Source organism: Telmatherina bonti, assembly GCF_933228915.1.
Source record: "Telmatherina bonti genome assembly, chromosome: 15".
Classification (NCBI taxonomy): Eukaryota; Metazoa; Chordata; class Actinopteri; order Atheriniformes; family Telmatherinidae; genus Telmatherina; species Telmatherina bonti.
The window spans coordinates 15,560,162-15,587,716 of record NC_136613.1 but is presented as its reverse complement, the minus strand read 5'-3'; the positions used below and the strand labels follow the sequence as shown (position 1 = coordinate 15,587,716).

At 38.2% G+C, this 27,555-nt stretch overlaps 5 protein-coding genes across 5 annotated transcripts in view; 1 reads left to right on the top strand and 4 right to left on the bottom strand.

Moving 5' to 3' along the window:
• The window catches only part of mgat4a (alpha-1,3-mannosyl-glycoprotein 4-beta-N-acetylglucosaminyltransferase A), a 32,225-nt gene extending 29,660 nt beyond the window's left edge, over positions 1 to 2,565 (bottom strand). Inside the window, exon 1 of the mRNA XM_079254806.1 lies at positions 1,618 to 2,565. Coding sequence (XP_079110932.1) covers positions 1,618 to 1,711 — 94 coding nt within the window. The 5' untranslated portion in view covers positions 1,712 to 2,565. The remainder of the gene's footprint in view (positions 1 to 1,617) is intronic.
• A 904-nt stretch (positions 2,566 to 3,469) lies between these two features.
• On the bottom strand, positions 3,470 to 6,422 carry creg2 (cellular repressor of E1A-stimulated genes 2). The gene is made up of 4 exons (XM_079254356.1): positions 5,922 to 6,422; positions 4,510 to 4,679; positions 4,037 to 4,150; positions 3,470 to 3,957 (listed from the first exon to the last, which is right to left on the bottom strand). Exons 1-4 carry the CDS (start codon positions 6,321 to 6,323, stop codon positions 3,816 to 3,818), a joined length of 828 nt encoding a protein of 275 aa, XP_079110482.1. The 5' UTR covers positions 6,324 to 6,422; the 3' UTR covers positions 3,470 to 3,815.
• Positions 6,423 to 18,358: 11,936 nt separating this feature from the next.
• mitd1 (MIT, microtubule interacting and transport, domain containing 1) lies at positions 18,359 to 20,380 on the bottom strand. The gene is made up of 7 exons (XM_079253919.1): positions 20,185 to 20,380; positions 19,988 to 20,089; positions 19,463 to 19,599; positions 18,984 to 19,070; positions 18,751 to 18,863; positions 18,586 to 18,646; positions 18,359 to 18,494 (listed from the first exon to the last, which is right to left on the bottom strand). Exons 1-7 carry the CDS (start codon positions 20,327 to 20,329, stop codon positions 18,399 to 18,401), a joined length of 741 nt encoding a protein of 246 aa, XP_079110045.1. The 5' UTR covers positions 20,330 to 20,380; the 3' UTR covers positions 18,359 to 18,398.
• A 251-nt stretch (positions 20,381 to 20,631) lies between these two features.
• mrpl30 (mitochondrial ribosomal protein L30) lies at positions 20,632 to 22,145 on the top strand. Its single transcript, XM_079254436.1, has 5 exons — positions 20,632 to 20,913; positions 21,048 to 21,134; positions 21,301 to 21,447; positions 21,714 to 21,787; positions 21,959 to 22,145. Exons 1-5 carry the CDS (start codon positions 20,872 to 20,874, stop codon positions 22,089 to 22,091), a joined length of 483 nt encoding a protein of 160 aa, XP_079110562.1. The 5' UTR covers positions 20,632 to 20,871; the 3' UTR covers positions 22,092 to 22,145.
• A 1,580-nt stretch (positions 22,146 to 23,725) lies between these two features.
• Positions 23,726 to 27,527, bottom strand: txndc9 (thioredoxin domain containing 9). Its single transcript, XM_079254430.1, has 5 exons — positions 27,445 to 27,527; positions 26,330 to 26,532; positions 24,683 to 24,801; positions 24,128 to 24,382; positions 23,726 to 24,005 (listed from the first exon to the last, which is right to left on the bottom strand). The coding sequence occupies exons 2-5, from the start codon at positions 26,501 to 26,503 to the stop codon at positions 23,885 to 23,887; spliced, it is 669 nt and encodes a 222-aa protein (XP_079110556.1). The 5' UTR covers positions 26,504 to 26,532; positions 27,445 to 27,527; the 3' UTR covers positions 23,726 to 23,884.
• Positions 27,528 to 27,555: the final 28 nt, after the last annotated feature.

Genomic DNA, 27,555 nt, shown 5'->3' with positions numbered 1-27,555 from the left:
AAGCATAAGATTATATTTTATCTCACATTGTCCCATTGACACTGACAAAACTGTAAACCTATGATTTCAGTGGTTGGATACTATGAGGGAACTGATAAATGGGTGTTTGCTCACAACTTGTCCATACTGATAAGAAGTCAGTATTGTCTACATACCTTGTGGAAATCAAACTGAACAGTGTCTGCTCCTAAAACCATTAATCTGACTGCAGACATATTGAATTGTAACGGGTGCAACACACATGCATAATTTCATTTGAATAACGTACCTACTACTGCTTGTTCCAACGATGCCACTGAACAGACCTTAATGGAAAATATTTAATTAAGCTAATAAGCTTCATAGTAATCACATCTTGAAACCTTGGGTTGGAATTTTTATAGAGGGTGCAAGTATTTACACTCTGCTGATAACAAACCATAGGTCATCTAGGGCTACAACCCATTCCACAAAGACTGGGTTAGCTCTGACATAAAACAACTCAGCTCTACAACCATAGGTACAACTAAAGCACAGACTCACTTGGGTAAAAACCCTATTCCCACATGTTTACAGGACATGTAAAAACAAATAGTTAAATGAAAGCTCTTATTGTTTTGCACTTACAACTTTGTGATAAGTGTTGCACCTTTGTCACCTGTTGATTTATTGTTGAGGAAACACTAAATTATACCTTATCAAACTAAGGACTGGTAATAGATGAACTGTAGTATCTTATCAGAAGAAATGGTAAAACTTTAAACATGTGAACTCATTAAAGAGACCATCAATAACTACGAGTACAATGAATATTTCTTTTCCCTCCCTTAATACTAATCAACTGGAAACAAACCAAACGACTCTTCTTGCACAGCAACAACTCCTCTCTTACTATACTCTGCTTGTCACTTATCAGCTTACAACAAGGCCTTTTTAAAAAAAAAAAAAAAATTTAAAAAAAAACAAGGACTTGTTAGGAAAGGTTTTTTTCTTCCGAAAAGCCAAACCCTGGGTTATATTTGTGTAGTAACTGAGATGGAAAAAAGGATCACTTTACTTCATGATTGCACACACAAAGACCCAGGAGCCCCAAAGAGCCAGAAAGCCTCTAGTTTTTTTTGTACAGGGCGAGAAATAACCAAAGCAAGATGCAGAAGACATGTAAAAGGACAATAATAAGACAGAAGATCAGCAGAGAGATGCAAAACAAACAACATGGGAAACTGGACATTTATAAATAGATGCAAATGACAAAAATGCCACAGAACATTCCATGTAGCATGAGGGAAATGAAAAATATCCAAAGGAAAACATAGAAAAAGACAAGTGCGGGACAACATGACAACAGGGAACAGAACTGCTGTGAAGAGATGGAAAACAGGTAAAAGTGAGGCAAAAAATAAATAAAAGAAATCAAAATGTAAATAAACCAAGCGTATGTAAAGGGGAATGCTTAAGGAATGTAGTATGTTTGCAGAAAATGAGACGAATGTCACAATACAAGCAAAGTCAGACACGACAAAGGAGACAAGATTAAATGTCTAGTTTAGTCAGGGCATCTTGGTTTTGAGGGGGGGGGGGGGGGGGGGGGGGGTCACCAAGTGTTTCATAATCTGTCAATGGATGACAGAAACCTACCTCTGCCATTCTGCCATGCTGTGTACCAGGAGAGACTGAGGAAAGACGTAAAGAAAATGAGTGCAGTGGCCACAGTTCCATTTCTGAGCCTCATCTCATTTCAGCGATGCCTCTCCTCGGCTACGTGTCGGGGACCCCGGAGCTGCCGTCGCCTCCCTCCGGACGCCTCGCTTCGCCTTCAGGATGTTGAGACGGGCGTAGGCGCAGACATAACGGTGCGACAAACGCTAAAATCGTCCAGTTAACAGTACAGTAAAGAGCAGCACCTCCTTCTTCGTTGCGAGACGAGTGGTCGGATGTAGCCTCAGTCTTGCTTGTGTCTTCTCTTGTCGTTTTCGGGTGGTTGAAACGTGCTCCTCCTGTACCGTCCTACACCGACTGCTCACAAGTCAGTTGGTTTCCGTGGCAAGAATATTTATATTTCACATGATCGGTAAACAAAAAACAAACGAACTGCCAATACAACCCATTGAAACATTTACAGCCAGCCACTGGTTAGCTACAAGTTACAAGGAATAAGGTATTTCAAGTGTGTGACGGCAGAGCCTCCGGGATAGGCTGCTGGGTCTCTGACGGTGTCCGAAAGGCTACGCCTCAAATCACGTTGATTCCGCTTCGACTGGTAACAGATTCACAGGACTTATATTAACAGAAAGTAGCGGATTGTTCACTCGTCGAGCTGTTTCAGTGAAGCCACTAAGTTTTATTCGTTACGCTACTGACCTACTGATTGCGACACATTTTGGTTAAGCTAGTTAGCAACCAAGCTAACATTAACTTGAGATTGCTATTTAGCTCTCCTGAGAGTCTGTCAACCTGCTGCCACCGATATCACACGAACACGATGAACAAAACCACCGAGACGACGTGACACCACGAGCTTGCCATGCAGTATTCAAAACGCAGATGTGACATTTTTATCTAAACTAACTGTGTCCACCTGTCACGTCGGTGTCCACGAGTGCGTCTTCCGGTGTAGACTTTCAGAATAAATTAACGGAAAAAGAAATTAACTACGGATAACTAAATTATGAATAACCTTTTTATTCCGTATAAACCGTAAGATCAGTTGGAGTTTAAGGGGTATCTAACCAACAGTTACAAATTACCATCATTAACCTGTTTTGTGATTTTTATTTTTTTTTTCCTCAGCCCTGATGAGGATAGAGGGTCGCTTTTCCACAGGTTTTCATCGTCTCCCTGGTTCAACACACCTCGCCTTCATCAAATGGATCAAACAGCCTTTTGCCAAATGCTTTACAATGACCTATAATTTCAGTCAGAGGTGTTGGACAAGGGAAACGACAAAAACTTGCCAGAAAGTGAACCCTCGAGGCAGGGCCGAATTAAAAGTATGCAGGCCCCTGGGCCCAGAATGTTCCAGGGGCCCCCCCTTCCCCCACAACAATGTGAAAGGTGGGAATGATGCACTGTGAAAAGACATTTCTAACATCTCTCATCCAGTGGTACCAGTAGTAATACACTAGACACTTTGGTGTAACTATCTGGCTTTTATGTACATTTTGTTTCATGTCCAAAATGCTGGTGTTTGCCCTACATGGGCCCCAAGTGGGTGTGGGCCCCTGGGCCAGCGCCCATAATGCCTATGGGATGATCTGGCCTTGCCTCGAGGACAGGAGTTTGAGATACTTATTCTAAAGGGTCAGTAGTGGGCATTTACTTTCCCACAGAGTGACTACATCACTTGTAACAATGCATTCTGTGTTGGCCATATCTTCATGTTGATCTTAGCAATATTTATCCATAGCCTCATCTTCATTCATGTTTTTTATAAAAAAAAAAAAAAAAAAAAAAAAAGGGGGGGGGGGGGGGGACACAAACAAAGACAAGATTTCAAAACCTTTTGTTAAATTTTACTTAACAGTTCACATATCTTGGTGCAAACCCACAAAGTGTTTATAATAGGACCATTTGGTTTAAATTGTTTTCAATACTGAATACATTGCACCAAGCATAGGTAAGTAAATAACTCATTCTGTGTGACAAGAAAAGCTGAAAGAGAACAGGAGTAGGTGTAAAGAACATTGCCTTGCACTATTTAAAACAACCTTTTTTTAAAATGCATATTACACCTTCCTCCTTTGTCAGTTCTCATCATATGGTATTGAGTTTTATTTGTAGTACAGAAAGCTGAAATCATTAGCATTTGTGGGCTGATGACATGACGGGAGGGGACCTTAGAAAGGTAAAGCTTTGAAGTAGTCCTCTAGTGGAATGAGTGATACTCCTCCAATCCAGTCTTGTAGCCAGATCTGAATCAAATCCATCTTCATGAAGAACCACTTGTGTCCCACTGGCCACTTTGCCATCACTGGATGTCTTTTAAAAATAGAGCAAAATGTGAATATACATGTGTCAAATGTGGTATTACCAAGCCATAGCAATGATAAGCTGTTACCTTGAGAACATTGCCTCCTTTGCAAAAGCAAGCTCATCTGGGGCCACCTCCACCATCTTGCCTGTTAGAGTGAGCCGAGCACATCTGGGATCCTCAGGATCATACACCATTTGCCTTGATATACAGAAAAACATGCTACCTTATTAACAGCTTTTTTACAGACTTTAAGAAACTTTAAAGTTCAGCAAGACTTGCTGCCACAAGCGCCATATTGACACACTTCCAGCTAATTACATGACCATTATTAAAATAAAATTGGTTAAAAATGTCAACATTAACTCCAGCACTAGGATTTTCATTTTTAACAGAACATGTGCATGAAATCTTTTAAGGAAGTTTTGATTTTATTGTCTTATATTAAGTTTATGTTGATTGGAGATGCTGTTTTTAGACCTTTGTTTAAGTTTTGTACTTTGATGTACATTTCAGATGTCAGCTGTAATTTTAATGAAAAAAAAAAAATCTGAGACTACCTGCAGAATTCTCCTTCAGCCTCTGAGAAGGTGAGAGAAGCGTAGGGGTTACTTTTCAGGTCTGCCACAGTGTTGTCCATTGGAGTTACATAAAAATACACCACTCCAGTGCTGTTGTCCAGCGGTCCATCACTGACTGAGAAGATGTTCCCAAAGGGGAGACCTTTGATCTGAGTGAAAAAAAACCAGACACTGGATCACAATATGGAGGTCTCATTTAAAAGATGACGACAAATAATATAACCATGAGCCCTACCTTTTAGTGATAAAAAATAAACCCAATCAAGGATCGTTAAAGATGTAATTTAGCAAGAGTATAAGGGGAATTCACTTAGGATTTTCTTGAATTTTTGTTGTAAAGAATTCTAAAATAAATGTTCCCAAACAGTATTGATTTCCAGTGGGCTTTCAAATAGATCTTTATAAACCTAGAGTACTAAAAGTAGCTACTACAAGTATCTATGAGAAATAGAAATATCTATATATGAGTATCTACTCATAATATTTAAGAACAATGTTGTAGCCAATTTTGGACAACAGGTGTAATTTTTTCTGTCTTTCTCTATTTATTGTGCAGTGAAAATCTCTTATGACTGAGAGGATAAAAGTCAAACAGGAATATTATTGTATTTTTCAACATTTTCTCAGAAGAGACAATAAATGCACACCTGGGACCTGGATCAAAAAAAGGAAAAATGTTGACTGCAGCAGTACATTTACCTTTGCCAAGGTGTATTTGCCAATTTTGGTATGTCTGTCTGTCTGACAGCAACATAAATCAAAAGCTTATGGATGGATTTTGATTAAATTTTCAGGAAATATCTGAAATGTAATGAGGGGATTAGATTTTGAAGGTGATCTGAAATGCTGCCTGGACCAACATTTTTCTTTAAAAGGGTTCTTTACTATGAAGAGATAGGGGTGATTTTGTATTATTATATCTTCTAACTCAAAAATAACACCTACAAGCATAATAAATAAATAAATAAAATGGCTTGGCAGAAGTCAGTGCTTTCTGAGTGGTTCTAATATTAAATCTTCAACGCTTGTGAAATGTTTCTTGTCATGTTTTCTACTTTGTCATTAGAAAAATTATAAGTTTTATATATATATATATATATATATATATATATATACACATATTCATTTTCATTTAATTTCATATAGTGACTTATCTTTTTTCTTCTTTTTGTGTACCTCTGGGGCACTGTGATTTGTTTGTGGTTAAAGACTGCAGAGTAACGGAAAACATCAGTTGTGCTTTAGTGTGACCCATAATTTCTCATATAATGTCAAAGTAAACGACCATAGATGGCCAGACATAATGGATGGTGTTTCATTTCATTATTATAATCTGTATGCTCTGATAATACCACATGACATAATGATGGTTACCCCAGGTGTCGTGTTACCTTGTCAAGAGTTGAGATGGTAGCCAGATGCCCCCAGTCACTGTAATGAGCTATGTATCTGGCGGTCCTAGCGGTCTCCTGGTGCGGAGGAAGATTACTGCCAGACTTCTTCACCTTCTCCAGCCGATACGAGAACAGGCGAGAGGAGAGCTGCGCAACATCTTCTCCTTCGGGCTTGACCTGCTCTCCGGCGGTCTCCAAGGTGTCTCCGAGGACGTTGGCTTTCCACAGCCCCGCACCGTCCACCAACAGCGCCGGGGCGACCTCCTCCGACAGGTCCGCGTCCTCTACATCCACATCGTTGGAGGACACAACCCAGGACACGGAGCTCCTCAGGGTGTAGCTTTGACTCAGACACAACAAGCTGGCAAACACTGCCAAGGGAAAGTAGCAGGGCCTCATATCATTTAGTAGGGAGAGTGGCCTTCTTCATCCACTCACGCTGTTGTTTACAAACTCACGTGTGTGTGCGATTTCATAACAGGACATTTCAGTACAGGGAGGGATTTCTGCAGCGACCCCTACCGGTCCACCACTGAAGACAGTTTTGTGTTCAACCAGCTGCAGAGACTTTCTAACTTGGAAGGATGGGTTGTTATAACATAAAAAATGAGTAAAGAATATTTACTTTAATACATATTGTAACTACACTTCTCCATTTAGTTTCAGCTATATGACGACTGTATTCCTACCAATGTATTTATGAATCCTGAATTAAGCAGATGTGCTTCTGGATATTTTTGCTGCAGTCCCGCAGGAAATTTGTGCATCAAACATATCTGTAGATTATGGAATATTTGCAGAATATAACTAGTCTTGTTTGAATAAGTGAAAAGGTGGATTGTACATGGCTGGTGTGGCTTGTAAGTAAATCAGTCACCACTCTTGCTGCTATGTTTCTAATTGTCTTATTTTTCCATTTCATGTTGTAACCCTATTAGCCAGGTCGTCCCAATATGAATATCCCAAAGTTAAATTTAAAAGTGACTGATTGCATCTTTACTTTTTTTTTCATCTTATTTACTTCTGAGTTCCTGTTGCGTAAAAAAAAAAGTTATAGTAAGTTTCAGGTGAACATTAAGAGAGCCAGTGACTTGTTGCGTAGTAATACTGGAGCAGTGCTTAGATTTGACCTGCAGGTGGAGCTGTAGACCAAATTAATGAACGACTTCTCCTTTCCGGAGGCACAATGGTAGATTTAAAAAATCAGATTTTCAGACTTTGTTCTTCTTACCTCAGTCTTAATCCACATTCTCTACATATCTAGTGGTCTTTCACCTTTCCACACCTTTTTTGGGGACATGGCAGTCATGTAAAACTATATGTTTCTTTCTTACCCATCTTTAAGATGCATGACAACAAGAATTATATCTTTTATTTAATGTAAAGTCTTTACAGCAGTGAAAGGCAAAATTACGCTAAACATTATTTATTTAAAAAAAACAAAAAAACAACTTATTTTGAAATAGGTTTTTCAGTAAATACTTTTTCTCTTCTTGTATTTTTAAAAATAAATTAATACTTTACAATTAAACAAAAGCACAACCAGCTCAAAATTTACCAGAGTTTATCGGTAGTTTTCTGACAGCTTCATCCAACATTCAAGATATTAACCTAAATAAAGGTAGTGTTTTGTAGAGTCCAACCTACTGTTTGGGTTCTTTGTGGGTTTTCTTTTTTGTTCCCAAACCCTGAAATGTTTGTTGTTCTGTTTTCCTTCTTAGTCCATGGTCTTATCACTCCAAGCCATTGACTTCCTCTTTGCCATTTCCATCCAAGATGGCTGGCCGCTGTCAGACATGGCTTGCAGCTGTGTGGGTGATGACGAAGGTGAAGAAGACCCCACATTTTTACGCAACCATTTAGTCTCATGAAGCTTTTCTGGCATTTTTGTGGGGCTTGATTCTAAAAAACAAAAATCAAATGATTTCACAAGGCAACATATGCACACACTGAACACATACCATTTAAGTTCTTCCTTGGTTAACATGACTGATATTTGTCCACACACCTGCAGATTTTGTCCCTTGTCTTCCATCTGCCAATGAATACCTGCTTGTTGGTGTGTTCTTTGCAGAGGAGAGGTGGTCATCTGATGTCTGGGTTTCAGGCTGAACTTTCCTCAGTTCCACCTGAGGACAATGCAGTGTTAGAGAACACAAATGGTGGTTAATGGTAGTTAAATTAAATAACAGAAGAAACCAAAGACCTAATTTGTCCATAAAGTATGTAAACTAAATAATTGTCTTATTTGAAATAATAAAACATGGGAATAGTTCTTAATTTTACAAGTAACAGCTACTGTAAATATTAGGGGCATGAAATTTCATTTTAACAAGTCCACACTGCACATCTGACTGAGATGCCCTGATGTTTAAGAAAAAAAAATTACTTTCCGTTTTGGAACTGTCTCATATTTGTGACCCATCTTTAAAGATCTACATTTAACAGGAGAGTAGTTAGTCTGGCAGCACTGAGAAGGTGACAAGCCACACACAGTATGGAAGACCGTTACAAAGAATTATCACTAACCCCCTTGATTAAAGGTGATGCTACCCATTCTGCCCTTTTCTCCAAAAATGCAGCCCTGTTGACCACTGAACCAGTCCGATCTCCTCGTATGATAGAGGGAGGAGGGCCATCTTTTAGTCCTATGGCTTCGCTTTCTCCTTTTCTTGAGACTGAGTCTGAAGTAGTTGCTGTAGCTGACGTGGCTGGAGTTGAAGTTGTGGATTTGAGCTGGGTGGCAGGCTGGAAACCTCGATTGCTCCAGGAGGATTGCTGCTGGCCTGAGGAAGGATAATTCTGGACAAGAGGTTGTGATGTGGATGCTGTTTGCGAAGAACGCAGAGGAGACGGTGCTGTCCATGGGATGGTCTGAACAACGGGATGAGATGCCGAAGGAGACTGACTTGTGTCTGGAAGCGACTGGTCTGCACTGGTTTGTTTAGACATTTGTGATTCTCTTGATGTACTTGACTGAACAGGAGGTACCAGTGCCATTTTCTGTTGCATTGCCACTGTTGATGGTTTAACAGCCTGCAACATCCCTGCCGTTGCCTCCGTTTGACTTGTAGGCTGTACTTGTGATGGTGGTTGAGGAGGCGTTTGCGTGCCTGTAAAATCTCTGGGAAACCTGCTACTGAAAAGCTGTTGGAGGCTTCTGGTTTTTTCCATTGCCAAACTCATCCAGGACACCTCCGATGAGGATTTTTGTGGGCTTGGCTCAGACTCCTGAGGTGTAGTTTCTGCTTCTTTGAGATTTGAGGAGGTCTTTTGGACTTCAGTGAGCATGGGGTTGGAAGGTGGAGTGTTATGCTTTGCTGGAGGGAAGATGCCACATGTGATTGCATCTAAGGATTGACACAAAGCAGATATACTTGGTGGTGTTTTAATTACTGCAAAGGTCACTTACAATTGGTTAAATCTTATCTTTAATAAATGTATGTTTTAATCAGGTGGTACTCATCTCATTTTACATACACAGCATGCATATGTGTGATGTTTTACTCTACAGGACACTAAAACTTTGGCTACAAGTTGCAACTATAAATCTTAGAAAATATCATAATATGTATCTGCAATCTAGTGAAACATCAGATATATGATTATTTGTTATCTTATATTTGCCTAATTTCTTATATTTTGAAGATGACTTTTGTGCAAATGGCAATAATAAAGGTTGTCACAGACTCACCTGTTGGTCTGGGTGCTGCAGATATGTTTGCTGGCAACTTTTCAGACATCCGACTGGCACTGTCACTTATTTCCTGTTTTTTCTGGTTGTCACTTTGGTCCTCACATGGACCCGTCTTTGAATGATGGTTTGCAGCAGCTTCAGACCGTAATTTCAGCGACTGAGATGTGGCACGCAGTTTAATGCCGAATGCTGTCTTTCCTTGCTCCTCCTGAACTTCCCTGGCCTCCTCTGCTGCCTCAACCAGCTCCTGGCTGCTGTCCAACTCCTCTGCTTTTAAATCGCCTCCATCTGTGGGTATGTTTTTGAATGCTGTTGCACATTCTGTCTTTCTGAGGCTGTCTTTCCTTTCCCATGGAATGACAGAGCTTTTTGGTGGCAAAAAACTGGGGTTACCTCTGGGCTGTACACTTTTAAGTTCCTCCTTTCCACTGATGCTTTTCTCTTCTTTTCCCTCAAATTTCTTACGTTTGGCTTCAATATCTTCTGGCACTCCTACAAAACTCCCTGAGCGAGGTCCTCTTGTCGTTTCATCCTCACCATGAGGTGGCTCTTTAGTAGAAGAAGCCCTGGAAGTGCGGGGGAACTGTTCAGAGGGGAATTCAGCCATTCCAGTCTTCTTTAGACTATTTCTCTTATTGTTGGGAATTTCTTCTTTCTCAAAAAATGCTTCTCTTTTTTCCTTAATTTCTGACTCTATGAAGGATGAGTGTGGCCGTCCACTGGATGCCGTAGCTGTATGCCTATGAGATCTAGCTCTCATCACCAGAGAGGTGCTTGCATCCGAAAGAGTGTGGTTCTTTTGGGAAAAACTTTGGCTGGAAAGTTTGGGTGTTTTCTCTGATGAAACTGACAACATCTCTTCAGATTTTAATGGAAGATGCTGAGGAATGTCCACCACTTCTTTTTCTGCCTTTTCTGTTTCTTCCTCTTGAGTGACAACATGCTCGTTTACAGACTCAGGGTAGCTGATGTTGTTTTGAGTACGTAAAGGAGACCCAGACTGACTCTGCAAAAAAGAAAGCGAAATTTAGTCTTGTCTCTGTGAAGAAATTTAGTCTTGTCTCTGTGAACTATATGTGGACAGAAACAGATATTGTCTCTTACCAGAGACGAGGGTTTCTTCTTAGTGCTGGCCCTCTGATTTCTGGGTTTGACAGACATTCGGTGGCGTGCAGCAGAAATATCTAAAGACGCAGTGAACTGGGCTGGTGTGCTAAAGTCTAACGGTGCCTCAACAGTAGAAGCAGAAGAATTTGGCTGGGCAGGGAAAGACAATGGCTGCAATGGAGTTGGGGGCAGAGATTTGGCAGGTACGGACTTTGGGATGGGTGACAGTGCATGAGAAGCTGGCTGAGATGTTGTCTGAAAAGAATAAAACAATGTAATAATTATATAACTATGCAAATTAATGGTTTATGCAGAATTTTGCAGGCCACATATGTGATCATTTTGTTGTTGTTGTTAATAATAATAATCTCTCGAATTAAGGCTAACTAATAAATACAGATTTTGGAGCAACTTAAATTCTTTTGTTTGGATAATATATTATTCTGGCAATGCCAAGAATATTTCAAGCTATTGCTTCCTCTCAGCATGCATTACAACAGCATAGCTTTGTTAACCTAACTGAGCTGCATATGATTAAAATCTGTTAGCTCCTGAAAACCTTTGTAACGTCATGCAAATATGCTGCCAAGCAGCTAAAGTTCAACATAGCTTTATGCATTTAGTTCTTCAAACTGCATTGAGACATAAATTCCAAAATTAATATATTTTGTTCACATGATACTGGAAAAAATCCTTGCTATATTGTCTTTGTATCATTCCCAATGAAAGATTGTAAGTATAGATTCCATCATTTGCAAAAATTAGCCATTGTTTTTGTATACATTATCCATAGAATGTCAACTTTGTGGGAACAGGGTGGTAAATAAAATGTATAAGCCACGCCTTTCCACAGAGATAAACATTTATTCATTGGGAGAAGCACGACTCCTAAAACCCCTTTTGATCAAACCATTAACACATATATAAATTTATGTCAAATCTATATTTGTGTTATATTAATGCAGTGATAAATCACCTTGTTGCAGGTTCCCTCTGTTGAGGTATCATCAGAAATGTGGAGAAGGCTGTCTTCGGAATGGCTTTCAAGTTCCTCTGGACGTCTGACTGGCAGAACCATGGGTGGAGGACCAAAATGCAGTTTCTGAAGCTGGAGTTTCATCTTTGATAGCAGGACACAGAAGTATGCTTTTAAAAAAGTTCCTTTTACCTAAAATCCAAGATTCCAAAGAGCACTAGCGTAAAGAAAAGCCACACCTGCAGAGCTTTAATCTTGCTGTGAACATTTTCTTGGGATAAAATCCTGGTTGGTTCAGTGTCCGACAGGACCTGATCTGCCAGAAAGATGCTGTCATGGGACAATGCTCGCGATCCCATCATTCCTTGGGGACACCTGAGGTGGCAAAACAAAAGAATATTGAAATATGGACTAAAACTAAAGATGAGAAAATGGCTCTAATAACATCACATGGACACTTACGCCAAATCTTCATCAGATCCAAGTTCTTTTCCAACAGCTATGTCACTAACTGACTGGCTGAGTTTGGGATTCCCTTCTTCACTTGCTCCCTTACTTTTCCTGAAGAGGCGAGTTTTCAGAGACTTGATCTTGGACTTTTTACGTCCTTCCAGTAATTGAGATGGAGACAGATCCAGGTCAGAACATGCACACATGAGCAAATCTCAAACAATCACATCTTTGCCAACTTCATATTCTCACGTGGATTTAAGTGTTTGTATCGGATGTGTAAATTATGTCTTTGACTTTGTGTTGAAGTCATTCAGAAATTTTGCTCTTCTTCCTCTTCAACGTAAATGTTTCTTTGTGACTAAATAAAAGATGGCTTACCTGAAGCATCCTCTGCGCTTTCTTCTGTATGTCCAAAGAAAGACTCCATTGTTCTGAGCCTCAAAAAAGAAAAACAAACAAAAATATTAAGAATATATTGACAGCGATAAAGTTTTTTTTTCTGATATTTTACTTTACTTAAATATTGGTTGCCCCAAAGAAGTCCATCACGTGATTGTGTTGTTCAAACAGTAAAGTTTTAATATATAATTTAAGTGTTATGCTGATGCCTATTTCAATAAAAGAGATATTAACCAAAAGTACAAAAAAATTGAAGACACACACTACTTAGACGAGGCTGTCACATGGTAGAGGGCATCTAAAGTAGCACAAATACTTGAATGATACACTCTCTGCCCTCACGAACAAATACACCTGCAGTTCAAAGGTTTATTACTGCCTATTATCAAGAATAGAAACAACTGTCACTATAACTGGGTGGGGTGGTCAAAGGAACACTATCCCTAAAATCAACACAATGCCTTAAAAGAAAGAAGCCTCACAATAGAAACTATATCAAATCCAGCAAAGAACACACCATATTTTGTAAGTTACATGAATGTCACACTGCTTGAGCTTTGCAGTTTCACTAGGAATATATTCTAGAAACTGCAAAATGTCAAATATCAAGACTGCACCAATGCATTACTGTAGGAAAGATTCAGGTAATTCTTTTCCTTTGTTTGTCCATGTTTTATTTATTGTAAACTCAACCTAGATAGTATATTCTATTTAAGTTAAGCCATTCTGTTGTGTTTCCTCACAGCACTGCCTATGTTGCCAAGGAGTCAGCAGAGCATGACCTAGCCTGGCTGCCTGATAAGACAAGATGTATCAGGTTATGGACAAACATGCAAAGTCCACACTGCACCTCTCATATCACTGCGTACACTTCTCTCAAAGGATATAAGCACATGATTACCCCATGACAGTAATAAAAAAATAAAAAAATTAAAAGTATCTGATCATTTCAGACTAAAAGAACATGTAAAGCATCTGCCTTTAACTACATTCTACTCTGTGTTGTTACCTCTATAATGAATTAAACTAAAGCCCTCACAGATCTGTTTTGCTGCTTCACAGAGCAAACCATAACCTTTAGAAAAACGAGGGATTATCCACTGGATTATTGACATTGCAGAGAGATCCTTGTAAGATTTCACAGCATTACAATAATAAACAGCCCAAAAAAATTCCCATGTCACATAATGCAGGCAAAACTCTGGAAATCTAACCTGAAAAACATGCACATTCACACACTACCCAATGCAAAAGAGTGTGAACTTACCAGATGACAGAGCCAGCACCTCTGCTTCTCTCCCTCCAGTTTGTCCCCCTCTCCACACGGCACTCACAGCTGTGTCACAGCCCTAATGTTTAAACCTCAGGCTTACGTTGTAACATCTGCAGATTTAGAGGCAAAAGGAGACATGGAAAAACAGGCATGGAGAAAAGAAAGAACGAGAGGGACAAGGTCACTGCATGACAGGATAAGCAAAAGCACGAAGAGAAAGGAGGACAGATGAGAATGTGTGAGAGAGGGAGAGGGAGGGATACTCTATTACATTAGTGGCACACTGTGGCCCTCTGCGCTAAGCTCCTTATAAAACGCTAACCTGATTTTAGGCCTAGAAATGAGAGTAGAGGGAAAAAATAAAGCTCCAGTTGGAAAGAGGACATGCGTAGAGGAATTATGGCTCATAGAACTGTTTGTGCATCACACCAGGTTGCTCACTCCCCTCGATGATTACAGAGGAGGGTCATTATGTGTGAGTGTGTGTGTGTGTGTGTGTGCAAAAGTTGGAAACAAACATTTAAATGAATGATCCCCCTCACAGGCTCAGAGGAACATCAAATTTAGCTTATTTTCTACAATGATTTTATGAGAGAGGTGAGTGTTTATATTAAATACATCAATGTTGGTGTTCAAGACATCATTTGTTAGCTAATTCTGTGCATATAAAATGGCCACAGCTGCTTAATTTCATCTCCAGATTCCTCCAAACATTTTGACAACAAAACAATAATAAAATAGAATTATTATGAAGGAAAATTTTGTCAAGATGGCCACGTTAGGTATTTCTTAAAAAAAAGGGAAAAAAAAGACAAACTGCTCAATTAGGCTAAATTATCCATATTCATGTGAGCAAACCAATGATGGTTTACTCCAAAAAGAAAGCTGGGATTGCTTTTAACAGTGGTCAAGATCAAATAATGACACAAACAAGCAGCAGTAATGTTTCCAATTAATTTAACAATTAAGCCACAGCTGTTATATGGAAAGAAAAAGCAAGAGTATAGAGTTCAGTAGGAATGCAGGAGTTTACTGTAAAACAGTGAGGTGGTCTTATCACACTTTGGGGCTACTTTTTTGGCTCTGATATTGAAGGCATCAAACAGATCACATTAAATTAAACTTGAAACAGTTTTAAAAATTTCATGATGAAGTTGTAGCAGAAACCTCCAGCAGATTTAGAAGTTCTTCGATAATCCCAGACTGGGAAACTGAAGCGCTACAGCAGTTTGCCATGTACACAGCCAAATTGCATTTTAATTTTGTAAAATTGTTGCATCTTAATTTGTCATGTAAACATGAGAAAATCACATTTGTTTCACTAAGTATGTTCTATCTCTAGTTTATATTTTCTTTTATCCCTTTAATATGTCATGCTTCATTTTATTATGGCTGACCCAAAGAAAGATGTGCAAATTCTGTTTCTGTTTCTAAATTTACATAAACGTTTCCCTCAAAAATGATCCTAAAAAAACCAAAAACTGACTTGCTATGTGCAGACTGAGCGTGTGTTACAACAGAGAATCTGACATCCTGCACATACAGACAGCGGAGTATTTGGTATCTAGGCCACTGGACTAGTCATGAGAGGGAGGGCTGCCCAAGTTAAAAAAGCACAGCGCTGTCTCCACATTCATGTGTCTGAGCAGCTTCTCTGTTGAGGCCCCTCATCACACAAATCCTCATCTCATCCACCAGAAAATAAATCTGGTGACATCTGCATTACAAGCAACATGCGGTGTGTTAACAATCCACTGCGACATCAGACTCTCAGACATGCCCACTGTGTCTAATCTACACATAAAGAACAATAGAAGATCGTTTTATCTCAATTATGTGGAGTATGATTACAGCTCATATACATTGTGTCAAACTTGTAGAGAAAATCGTATGACTATGTACATCATTGTCAAAAGTGAAGGTTTATCATATCTGATTCTTGCTCTGTATTTTTGGCATTTTTTTTGTCAGCAATAGAAAAACAGAGGGAGTGAAATTAGTCACTCTGGTTATCTGTGGTTCATGGTTTCATGATGGATAATAATTTCTTCATCTCGCAACCCAGATAAGGACGGTGCATGTTGAGATTAAGGCCGATAGATAATCCGATCATAGCACTGTGTGAACTCACGAGATATTACCATTCATTTAAACAGAGTTTCCCATGAAATTTTGGAAGAATAATATTTAGCAGAATTCATTTTTCATTGAAAAAAGTTTTCTTGTAATTTCAATTACAATCATGCAGGATTCATCCCAGCAAAAAAACAACACATCTAAAACCCTTTAATGCTGTACATATCATTGAGTTTATCACTGCACTATGACCATCCATCCATTTTCTTAAACAATTAGTCCAAATAAGGGTAGCAGGGAAGCTGGAATTTATGCCAGTAATCCTTAGGCGAGATGCAGGGTACACCCAGGACAGGTTGCCAGTCCAACACAGGGGCAATGCAGAGAGACAAACAACCATTCACGCTCACACTCGTTCCTAGGGACTAGTAACCAGTTAACCGAACATGCATGTCTTTAGACAGTAGGAGGAAGCTGGAGAACCCGGAGGGGAGCACTAAAACTGTCAAACTCTTTTTCATATAGATGTTTGCAGATCTATAGGTACTCACAGCATTAGATATTTTATTCTATTATTTACTAGTTTAGTAATAATAGATTAACGAGACTGGTTTTTATGCTAATCATTAACTGAATGTCACTGTGAGCTTTTCAGTATTGTCAGGTATATTATGTTAATGTGTAAACTACACTATTCAAACCCTAATCCATGATGGTTTTTTAACTCTTCTGAAACTGTTCCTACAGCATGCAAGAGTTTAAAGTTATGTGAAAAAAAAGCTAGAATAGGAATAATTTACATGATAAGGTTTCATTTTCATCACAGTTTGGAAAGTAGTGTAAAACATGATGAAATAGACTTAATGGGCATATGTTTGAAATGCTTAACAAGGCTTTCATACTGGACTAAATCAGTATTAAATTTTCTCTACAGTGTGAACAGGTTCAATTTTTAACCTTTTGAGCCAGCCTGGACATGAATCCTATTAATGCTCCAGATAGCTTGAACAACTGTTTGCTCTTCAACAGAACTGCTACAGATCTGGTGGTGTGAGTGCACCTTGACCAGACACCATCAATTAGCTATAGTTTAACAGAAAGCTAAACTACGCATAAGTAGGCCAATACTTCACCCTTGGGGAAACTGTTTTTATTGTTGCCTCACATGTGTTATGCATGAGTTCAGCACTGGGGGAATACTAATAAATGAATAGATAAACAAAGAAAACCAACACTGCAGATGTATTCCAACATAACCTTGTCTTTTTGCACATGTAAAGTCACAAAATCCTTGTTAAAAAATGTAATTTGTGTTCTGGTTTTTCTTACCTTAAGACAATGTTTTCTGGAATAGTCACCACCTTGTTGAGACTAGCTATCTTTATGGGAAGAAAACCCCAGTGCTAACACAAAGACGTTTTCATTAAAAAAAAAAAAAAAAAAAGTTATAGTTATTATTGGTATATCACCACAATCATGATTATAGTTATGCTGTATTTGTCTGCTTTTTTTTGTAAATCTGAACATAAAGCTGCTTTTTATGTTCTCTTGAAATGAAGTGAGGTACACATTAAAAATACCTAACATCACTTTTCCAGAACTACCCTGAATGAGGCAAAGAGATTGCTTTTTCATACACAGATTGCAGTTTTCCCAACTGGAAATGGAATATGTTATTCATATTGTTCTGTTTTAGCATAAATGTCATTTTTCTTTTGTCATTTTTCCTTACTTTATTACTGTATATGCTCTTTTAACATGGGTATAGTGATTCCACTGCAATCCGGCAGGTTTTCAATATATTCCTGCTTCAACACACCTAAATCAAATTAAATGTATCTAACAGCCTATTAAGTTCCCTACAATGACATATTAGTTTAAGTCAGGTGTGTTGGGGCAGGGATACATTGAAAACCTTGAATGCAGCTCTCGTAGGACTGGAATAACTAACCCTGATCTGATGGGTGAAATTCTTTTATTAAATGTTTTAACACAACTGGACCTTCCTAGAAAAATAAGCTAGTGATGTAATTCAGTGAAACTCATTTTTTCTGATACGGCAAGTTTGTGTTAAAGATTTCTAAAATTTAAGATTTTTTAAAAAAGTGAAGCAGTGAAAATACAGGACAACATGCATTCTTAGTTTTATAAAAGCATTTTTAATCATTTTAATAAAAGGCATTTATTTTTCCACCAGATGGTGTTGACATAATATTTACAAGTTTAATTACTGCAAACAACCACATTTATAGCAGAGAAGTTTGAATGTTTAAAAAGGAGAAGGCACAGTTTGTCATACAAAAGAACCCAGAAAATGAAATAAGCAAGATTTTTTTGGTTTAGTTAGTTTAGCTTTCCAATAAATCAGTTAATAAAAAGTATTGTTATAAACAGATGTTTCCATGTAGTTTCTTTTTCTGAGCAGATAATAAACATCAAGTCACTTATCACAGAAAGTGAAAAAAAATTAAACATATCAATGTCATTTGAATCTCATAGACTTTTTGTGTGTTTGGTGTGGAAAATGTCTACAGTGGTCTCTTGGCACTGCCTGAGATCATAATCACAAAATCCCACTGAGAATCGGCCCTGAAAGGATGCACAGACACCAGAACTTACCACACTGAAAACAGAAGCAGTTGGGAGATGAATATTTGTAAGTATGAAGTTGTAGCCTCACCTTAGGCCTTTTGAAGTAATCCAACCCTCTTCCAACTTTAATGATCCAACCATTGTCAAACCTAAAAATACATTTTTAGTTTAGTGGCACAAACTAATATGAAATTAGACTATGTTTTGAGAACGAAAGACTGAATGAAAGAAATGTTGAAAATGAGGACAACACCTGATCTCTCTGTCATGGATAGTGGAGGAGTACTGCAGATCCAGAGTCACTCCATGAGTACTAAGACTATCTTTCATCTCCGACAGAGCACTGCTCTGCTGGCTGTTGTCAGCCTGCAGGACAGGATGCGCTTAAGTCCAAAAAACGCCACAAACTACACAGAAAAGACAGCCATGGCTTTTTTTTTTTTTACATTCATCACACAGTGTGACCTCATTATCAAAATAACCTACTTCATCCTGAGAAGTGAGGAGGTGGATTTTTTTCACTTTGCAGGAGGCTTTTAGCAGCATTTCACAGAACCGCAGAAAGTTGTACAACTGCAGGGAGAAAGAAAGACAAAGGCTTTCTTTAACAATAGATTTGGTAGTTTTATGCTCTAATTAAACTATTTAAAATCATTTTAATGACATATAATTCCAAACAAAGATCAAAATGGTTTTTACACTAACACACTAACCACTCATTGAATGCTAAATCCAGTCTAATTATTGCATTAATTCTTACCCATTTTTAAAAATCTTTTGTTTACTCAAGATACACTTATGGACTTACTTCCTTAAATATCCTTGCTTTAGTCAACTAAAACGTGAATGGAAAAAGAAGCACTTGATGTTTTCAAGCAAAGTCTAATCTAATAGAATCATATACAAATGATACCACAGAGAAAAAAAAGGCCTCTATAAAACAGTAATGAAGGCAAAGCTCTTACTTGGTGGGTGTGCCGTATGTACGGATCTTCCACCCAGACTTCTGTGAGAGAGCTGCTGATGTATGGCTTGAATAGAACTTCGTAGCTGTAACCAGTGGCATCCTCTGAAATTTTAATTTGTTCATGGTATTTCCCATCTGTTGAATCAGAGTGGAAACAAAAACCAAACAAAACAGAAAATTTGCTTTGCCTGCAGAACAAAGTTTCTATTCAATACACACACGTACTGTAGGAGTGTCCTATGGTTAATAGCAAAATCAACACAGTCCCATTGTACTTGTATTAAAAAAAAAACTAATTTGTGCCATCAGTGTTACACATGATCCTGAAGGGCACTGACTCATATAACCTCTTGTATTTTCAAGTTTTTTTTTTCCTATTGTTTTACACATTGTTTTGTACGTCACTGTATGACACATAAAGTAAGTTTAAAAAACAAAAAACAAAAAACAAACCCGACAGTTTTTATTATTATTAATCCTTTCCTGGTGTATCCATATACAGTCTATGGGTGTATCACAGTACCTTCTTTCATCTGGTTCACATGAGCTTTGATTTGCTCTGCTCTGTCCATGTAGCCCTTTATCTTCTCCCTGTAGTGCCCTTTCTTTGACTCATCTTTCACAGCTGCTTACACGACAAACAAACGTGAAAAGATTATGGTTGTCTCTTTCAGACGTTTTAAAGTCCATATACTGCTTAATATTTGGATAATACGAAACCTTTTAACACGTCCATAAGAAGCTGGATGCCTTCCTGGTAGCAGACCAGAGACTCCTGGAGGCGCCCGCTCTGATCCAGTTCCACTGCCCGCTTCAGCACGGAGACGGCAGACGCCTCCATTCCCGATACGTGGTTTTGTGTCATTGTTAGATTTATTCTTTAACTTTTAAACGGGAAATTGGCTGAAAATGAACACTTCCCTCCCAAGCTGACAACAGCATCTGTGTGTTACAAAATTAGCTCCCGGAGAAACATTGCTCGTTGGATTAGGTGTACGACGAGATATTGAATAAAAAATACACTTAAAGTGTCTGTATTTTACTCAGATATTCATAATATACAATAACTGTGTGTCATAATTTTTATTGTTGTATAATGTTTTAAATTTAAGGGCAAGAAAACCATTGGAGGAATCGGGAACATCGGTGTCATTTTGGTGTAACTCACCAACACTTCCGGTTAAGACGTTCGTGTTAGAGGACTTCACATAAATGTGATTTGTCTTTCGTTGTAGTTTTTCTTCGATAAAACTGTTCCACTTCTCGTTGCGATGAATATGACATGTCAATGAGTATTTTGTTAGTCAAGCTTAATTACCGATCGGCTCACATGTTGATTTATTGGTTAGCAATCCTGTAACCTTGGCGTGTTAACCCATCGTTTCTTCAACTAAAGGATAGCTTACCATGTCAGGCGTCTGTCGGAGTTTGAGCTTTCTTTCGGTCAAGGTAAGGATATTTACCTGTATTTACTATGTTTAAAAAACTTATAAGATCATAAAACAAAACAGCCTTCTGTTGGCTAGGTTATGTCATAAAGCAACGCTTTGCTTTTTGCTCATCTGTGTTTTTGTATGTAACAGACCTTGAGAAAAGCTCCAGCTTTGTTGCCCTGTGTATGGTTTGTTTCTGCACGCAGCAAATTCTCCAAAGCCAGGATACCAAAAGAGGTAAGATTAATGCAAGAGTGTGATTTTTCAGCTAGGTGAAATGAAAAATTGCAAACCTGTAAAGTTCCCCAAAACACATAATTTCCTGCGTGGTGAGTAATAAAGCACAGATGGGAACTTGTTCTGTGTGATCAACAGCTGAGCTCCATCTTTCTTTCTTTAACAGCTTTTTGCTGAGAGGTCAAAAGAGCATGACAAGTATGGTGGTGATCCAGACCAGCCACACAAACTTCATATAGTGACACGAGTGAAAAGTGTAATGCGAAGGCCATATTGGGAGAAAGAGATGATGGAATACCTTGGGCTTCAAAAGGTAAGGCTACAATCAAAGGGCAACATTTTAAAGATTGTTTGAGGTAAAGCTTTTCTTTACTGTTTGTATCTGACTGCTGCATTTAAGGGTTGCCAAAAATGTATGCTTCAGTCTTAATAAATATCCATACTGGTACTGTGTGTGGTAATGTCTATACAGAGGAGCAGTTAAAAGTGTTACCTCCAATTGAGTTACATTTAACAGATGACACAATTGTTGACAGGTAACCTTATTTTTCTCTAACATTGTGCACTGTCTTGCTTTAGGCCCACGTGCCAGTAATTCACAAAAATACACCTGCAGTTAACAGCCAACTGAAGTTTGTGAAGCACCTTGTGAGGTAAGAGTGTTGTGCCAAATGTTAACAAACATGTGAATTATAACAGAATAACTGGAAATAACCACAGCTAGCTGAAAGCAAAAATATTATGAAGCACTGTCACCCAAGTCACTTAATGCAGCTTATAACACAAAAAAATGGACCTCTCCATCCATTATCTTGATCCGTCAGGATACAGCCTCTGAAGACTCCATATGGGCTCCCTGCTGAGGAGGATATGGCTGAAACATACATCAACAGCAAAGGAGAGCTGATTGTGCGTCGCCTCCTCCAACCTGTGGATCATAAGGCTATTGAGTCCTAGTTCTGCTGTCATATTTACTGAATGTTTATTTGTTCATAAACATAAAAAAAAGAAAATACTTCCTGTTTCTTCCTTTGTCTTTTTGTGTTTTCTTTAAAAACATTAAGTATAAGACATACAACATATATGCTATTACATGACTTGTTTAACCATCCATTGGCCTTATCCTGTCCAGGGCTGGAGCCATTCCTAACTGCTATTAATAGGGGGAAGAGGTAATTTATGTAAAATAACAAAAAAAAATTTTTGCTTTAAATCCCAAGAAGTTTGTAATGTATATTAAGTTGAGAAAACAATCTGGAAGAACAGCATGTCAAATCATCACAGATTTTCACAAGTGAAAATCCTTTATATTTCACAACAGTAAAAGGTCAGATTTTTTTTATTGAAACTGAACAAGTTTTCAAATCACAAGCAGCCAGATCTTTAGTTTATGTAGAAACAAACTCTTGCTCACCTATATATGGGCCTTATTTGTTTAGCCTGTGTAGAAAAGGTTTTTAAATTATTGCTTTCAGTGATGACACTTATTTTCCCCCAATAAAACAATCCATGTCAGTTTGCCAAAATACAAACTATACATCAATACTTAAGCTAGTCATCTTCATGCAGTTACGTTGGGGCTGAAGGGAGGACACGAAAACACCAAGAAGTGCAAAGGGACAAAAAGTTAAGAGCCAGTATTCTTTCACTGGCTTCAAACGCGCACAAATTGTAATCTGAGCAGAAACATGCTATTAAAAGAATTGATTATTCAATCATTCATCACGCAACATTTAGCCTTGCGCAAAATCTAGTGATAGACTGAGGTCAGATCTGTAGTTGGATGACAAGGCATTAAGAGACTTTAAAAGAGTAACATTTTAAAAAAAATTTTTTTTTTTTTTTTGGAAGTGCTGCACCATCTGGATCAGTGTATGGATTTTATCAAAAATCTTTTTACCAAACTTCCCCCTTCTTCTAAATTATACAATCCCATCTCTGGGCTTAGACAATATATAAGAATCTACACTACTTGTAATATAAAAATCACAGAAGCAATATACATTTTGTTTTTCATTAAGTCAGCATTGTAATTCAATCTCCTGTTACAAGGTCATTTCATTGAAAAAAAAATGTATTCAGATGCTAAAACTTAGGAAATTCAATCTTGTCACATACATGTATCACTAATCTCTTCTAACATACAACTAAGGCAGTCACATGTCTGAAACATGTCGCATGTATTATATTACTTTGTTTTCCAAATTTAAACATGGCACACACATCATCAAATAAGGCTGATCCAGGGAGGATACTAAGATCAGATAAATGTACATATTTGGAGATTTCTATCATTTATTTATTTTCTATACCACTTAACCATCCAATTAAAAGTTGTGGGGGGGCTGAAGCAATCGTCAGACAAGAGGCAGGGTACACCCTGTAAAGGTGACCAGTCTATCCCAGGGCCAATGCAGAGGGATAACAAACCATTGCCAGTGACATTTATTCCCTAGAGGAAAAAAAAAGTGATCAAAGATGTTTTTGGACTGTGGGAGGAAGCTGGGGCAGCTGGAGAGAAGATGGAAACTCTGCACAGGAAGGCCGCTGTTTAACCCCCCCCCCCCCCCCCCCCCCCCCCCCGCCGAGGCTTGAACCAGCCCATTGGAGATGTCAATTATTAAAGTTAATATGTTGTTGATGCCACTGACAAAAGAAAACTTAAAGAGGGCTTTTTACAAGTTTTCATTAGACAAACTGAGAATAGTCAATCATCCTGAGAGACAAAACCAGAACGCCATAAGAATCTTTCAGTCATCTTCAGAATCTGAATCGGAGTCATATCCTCGTCCTCTGATGGTTTTCTTCTCCACTTTTTTGAACTTTGTTCCTGATTTCTGTGTAGCTGTTGGGGGCTCCATCAGGTTTCCACTGGGATAACAAAAAATGATAAAATCAAGCTGAATTACTGACTTGCTTATGGCTACACATACTTTGGCTGTAGTGTGATGGAGTCTCTAAGATTAAGATTGTTCATTTAGTGTATATCTCACCTGTAGTTGATAACATCTGCACATCCAAGTCTCCATTCAAGGACCTCTGTGGAAAACTCATCTGTGTTGCCCAGATCAGTAAATCCAACAACATAGTCCTTAGATTTTCCATCTACAAGCAGGGCCAGTGTAGGTATAACTCTGATGCGTAGCCTCTCTGTCAAAAATGGCGCTTTTTCTGCATTCAGTTTGATGAATTTGGTCTCAACATGCTTTTTAGCCAAGATGGCCAGGTGTTTGTCGAGGATCTTACATCTACAAGTAGGTCACAGATGAAAAATTGCTAAATTAGTCACTTCACAACAACAAAATATACAAACTAAAAGTGTCAGAGAGGTACTACAGTGGCTTTTAATGCATACTTCGATTTGATTAAACTTGGGATACAAACAGTGATATACTCATCTTTTTTTTTTTTAAAATGTATGATTTAGTAAAAAAAACAAAAAAAATACCAGTATTAGTTCTGGTCAATGTTCCACTGACTACATCAGACTTTTCATTTATAAATTACTTTGCAACTTCTTAAGATACAATGGCTACTTGTGCACTCACCTGAAGGTTGAATTTCTGTAGAAGTGGCAGACAACATTTTTGCTCTCCTTCACTTCACCAAAGAAATCTTTCTCACTGGAGATTTCTCTGTACTCCCCATGGCCTTTGGATAACCACTCCTTAAAAAGGCAGAAAGCTCAAAATAAATAACACAGTAGGAGAGAACCTGGCTTTTTGGGGTTTTTTTCCCCCTCACATTCAGCTAGTGTTAGCACACTGTGTCTTCAAGTGGAATTTTGGATTTTGTTGCCATTTGCAACCAGTTAACAAAATGCCCAATTCCTGTGTTGCTAGAGTTTATAGATTACACCAATGTTCCCAGTGTGATTATAAATAATTACACAATTTAAAAACTGTCTTTGATATTCATGTTATTATAGCTATACAATAAACCAGAGATCTTTGTGAGACAACAGGTGACTACAAGAGGTATGGTGAGTTGTACAATAACTAAAAGGTTGGATGTTCAAATCTCATTTCATCCCAGTTTCCTTGGTCAGGACACTTGACCCTTCTCTCTCCCAGAGTCAGCATTGCTGGTGTATGAAATTGAATATGTATAAATAAATGTTGACAGTCTAAGAATGCTAGAAAGAAGAATTTGAGGGGAAGTACACAGGACTGGTCAGCAACTGTCAGCAGGCTGAATGGAGAGTGAGGTGCCTCCCAGTGGAGGTGGTTTGCACTAGTTTTGTGGTCTTTTCTTTGGCCAGAACCTTCAGCAGTTTGGGCATTGAGGGAGAGAAGAGGAGGAGAGTCATCCGAAGTAATAGTAAAAGCAAAAAGGGGCTCATGCTGTGGCTCAAGACAGGAGATTTTTGGAGACAGGATAGCTAAATAGCCATCTGGACACAAATCAAGGTCTGATCAGCCTTGGCTGTGTCACCTAGATGTATATGTATGATGCTGAAAAACCCTAAACACCCAATGATTCTAGGAACATTACCAAAGCTGTGCCCAGAAGTATCAGCAGATGGATTTTAACAATGATCAATGGTGTTTGGCGAGGCATTTGAGGTGGATTGGCCGCCATGTTTCTGTCAGTGTGCCCCAGGACACCTGTGACTACATATGTATCTTACCATAAACAAGAATGAATGTTGTGTGAATGAGTAATGGATTCACTGTCAAGTGTTTTGAAATGTGGTAAATAAATTCAGTATATTATTCATTATATTATTTAAGACTTCATGTTCACATACTAACCTAACTTGGCGACAATGGCTGTTGTATGGGCATTGTATCCATGCTCAGAAAAATATTTTTGTAGAGCATTGCGCATCAAAAACAAACTGTCAATTTTCTATTTCAACTAAGTTTTAGAAAAAAAAAGATTAATATAAATATATAAACCAATCTATAAAAGGTTGTTTTGACTCAGAATAAGTTTGACATCAACTTATACTGATTTCAAACTGTATCTCTTTCCTAATACCTAATATTTGACTAAATAATACATTTACTTGTATTGGCTAAGGAACAACATGGTAAGCAAGGAAAATAAGGACTCCCTTGAAATATTTCAGACTATGTAAGGTTCTAAAGTAGGCACGCATTCTCAATGGACCATGTTATTTACTGTGCTTTGTGTGTTTACTGAAAGCAAGCAATGCAAATAAGTGAATTTACTATTTACATTCCACTTACCTGCTTCTGTTTCTGAGCTTTTTTAAGAGCTTCTAGACGCCTCTCCTTCAGCCTCTCCAAATCATCTTCATCCATCTCATTTAGTTTGCTTAACTGTGCATCCACCTGCTCCTCCACCACCTTAGCTGACTGCTCCAAAACCTTTGATAAGATATCAATCGACTGATTTGCCATGGCTGCCTGCTCAACGTGGAACACTGAATCTGAAAGGAAAAAGAACAGATGTCCTTTTATTGCAATACAAGAAACACATAAAAACATTGTATGAATACAGGATTGATAAGCATCAAGCACTGACACATTTTCAATCGACAGCCATGCCATAACTGCACCAGGTTGGTATGAGCTCTGAACCTTAGTATGATCTCATCTTACTGGTGATTTGAAAGAGCTACTTCAGAAAGTGGCTTATTTGTATTTGTGTTCTCCGTAGTTTGAACATGTTTTATTCTGGGTAAGGTAACATTATGTATAGACTCGTTGTGTACAAAGTATTGATCGTTGTTGATCGTCGTTTACATGGCTCACGTATTTATTTATTAATGTCTGTAATCAACACAATGCCAGAATAAGCATATGCTACTAGTGAGAATTACCGTGACGTGATTGGCCGTTTGCCGTTTCTGGACCTTGGCGCTGCTGAGTGTAAAAAGTCCCTAAATTCAACGCAATATCCACTTTGCTGCCATGTATGGCCATACACTTCCTTTCCTCTTTAGACAACTGTCTCGTGGGAAAAGCTTTGTTAAACCTCGCCACGCCTCGTTTTTATTTGTTAGCTAGGGCTACCTACAAGCAAGCTAAAATACCAACTATATCCATTTGCTGCTACTCGATATGCATTTTTTCGGCCCTTTGAGTTTATCACTGACAACATAGGAATGTTGGTGAACCCATTTTCTTTAACAATTATTACAATAAAATGTACATATATAAATACAAAAAAAAAAAAAAAAAAAATCCCACTTGAATATGCTAATGGCTAACATTAGCCTACCATGACTTGTAGATAGAAAAATACCTTTATGATTGTGTGAGCTAGTAATACAAACTAACAGCGTGCTGGGTTAAAACCAGAATTTGCTGAATGTTATCCATTTGTGTTAATTAATTACCTGCTGAAATGACAACTTTCGTAACGCTTCACTTCGTCAGAAAAACGATGGAGTTTGCGGAAATGACGTCAGATTTGAGCGGCTGAAATTTCTTCTTCTTGCCGTGTAATA

Excerpts from the sequence above, each read along its gene's own strand:
- creg2 (XM_079254356.1), bottom strand. The coding sequence starts at position 6,323 with ATGAGGCCCTGCTACTTTCCCTTGGCAGTGTTTGCCAGCTTGTTGTGT. Across the intron at positions 4,680-5,921 it reads CCATCTCAACTCTTGACAAG|ATCAAAGGTCTCCCCTTTGG; the intron begins GTAACACGACAC and ends TTTTTCACTCAG. Across the intron at positions 4,151-4,509 it reads GCTGAAGGAGAATTCTGCAG|GCAAATGGTGTATGATCCTG; the intron begins GTAGTCTCAGAT and ends CTGTATATCAAG.
- mitd1 (XM_079253919.1), bottom strand. The coding sequence starts at position 20,329 with ATGACACAAAACCACGTATCGGGAATGGAGGCGTCTGCCGTCTCCGTG. Across the intron at positions 19,600-19,987 it reads TGTGAACCAGATGAAAGAAG|ATGGGAAATACCATGAACAA; the intron begins GTACTGTGATAC and ends CTGATTCAACAG. Across the intron at positions 19,071-19,462 it reads ACATACGGCACACCCACCAA|TTGTACAACTTTCTGCGGTT; the intron begins GTAAGAGCTTTG and ends TTCTCCCTGCAG.
- mrpl30 (XM_079254436.1), top strand. The coding sequence starts at position 20,872 with ATGTCAGGCGTCTGTCGGAGTTTGAGCTTTCTTTCGGTCAAG. Across the intron at positions 21,135-21,300 it reads AAGCCAGGATACCAAAAGAG|CTTTTTGCTGAGAGGTCAAA; the intron begins GTAAGATTAATG and ends TTTCTTTAACAG. Across the intron at positions 21,788-21,958 it reads TTTGTGAAGCACCTTGTGAG|GATACAGCCTCTGAAGACTC; the intron begins GTAAGAGTGTTG and ends TTGATCCGTCAG.
- txndc9 (XM_079254430.1), bottom strand. The coding sequence starts at position 26,503 with ATGGCAAATCAGTCGATTGATATCTTATCAAAGGTTTTGGAGCAGTCA. Across the intron at positions 24,383-24,682 it reads TACAGAAATTCAACCTTCAG|ATGTAAGATCCTCGACAAAC; the intron begins GTGAGTGCACAA and ends ACCTACTTGTAG. Across the intron at positions 24,006-24,127 it reads GCAGATGTTATCAACTACAG|TGGAAACCTGATGGAGCCCC; the intron begins GTGAGATATACA and ends TTGTTATCCCAG.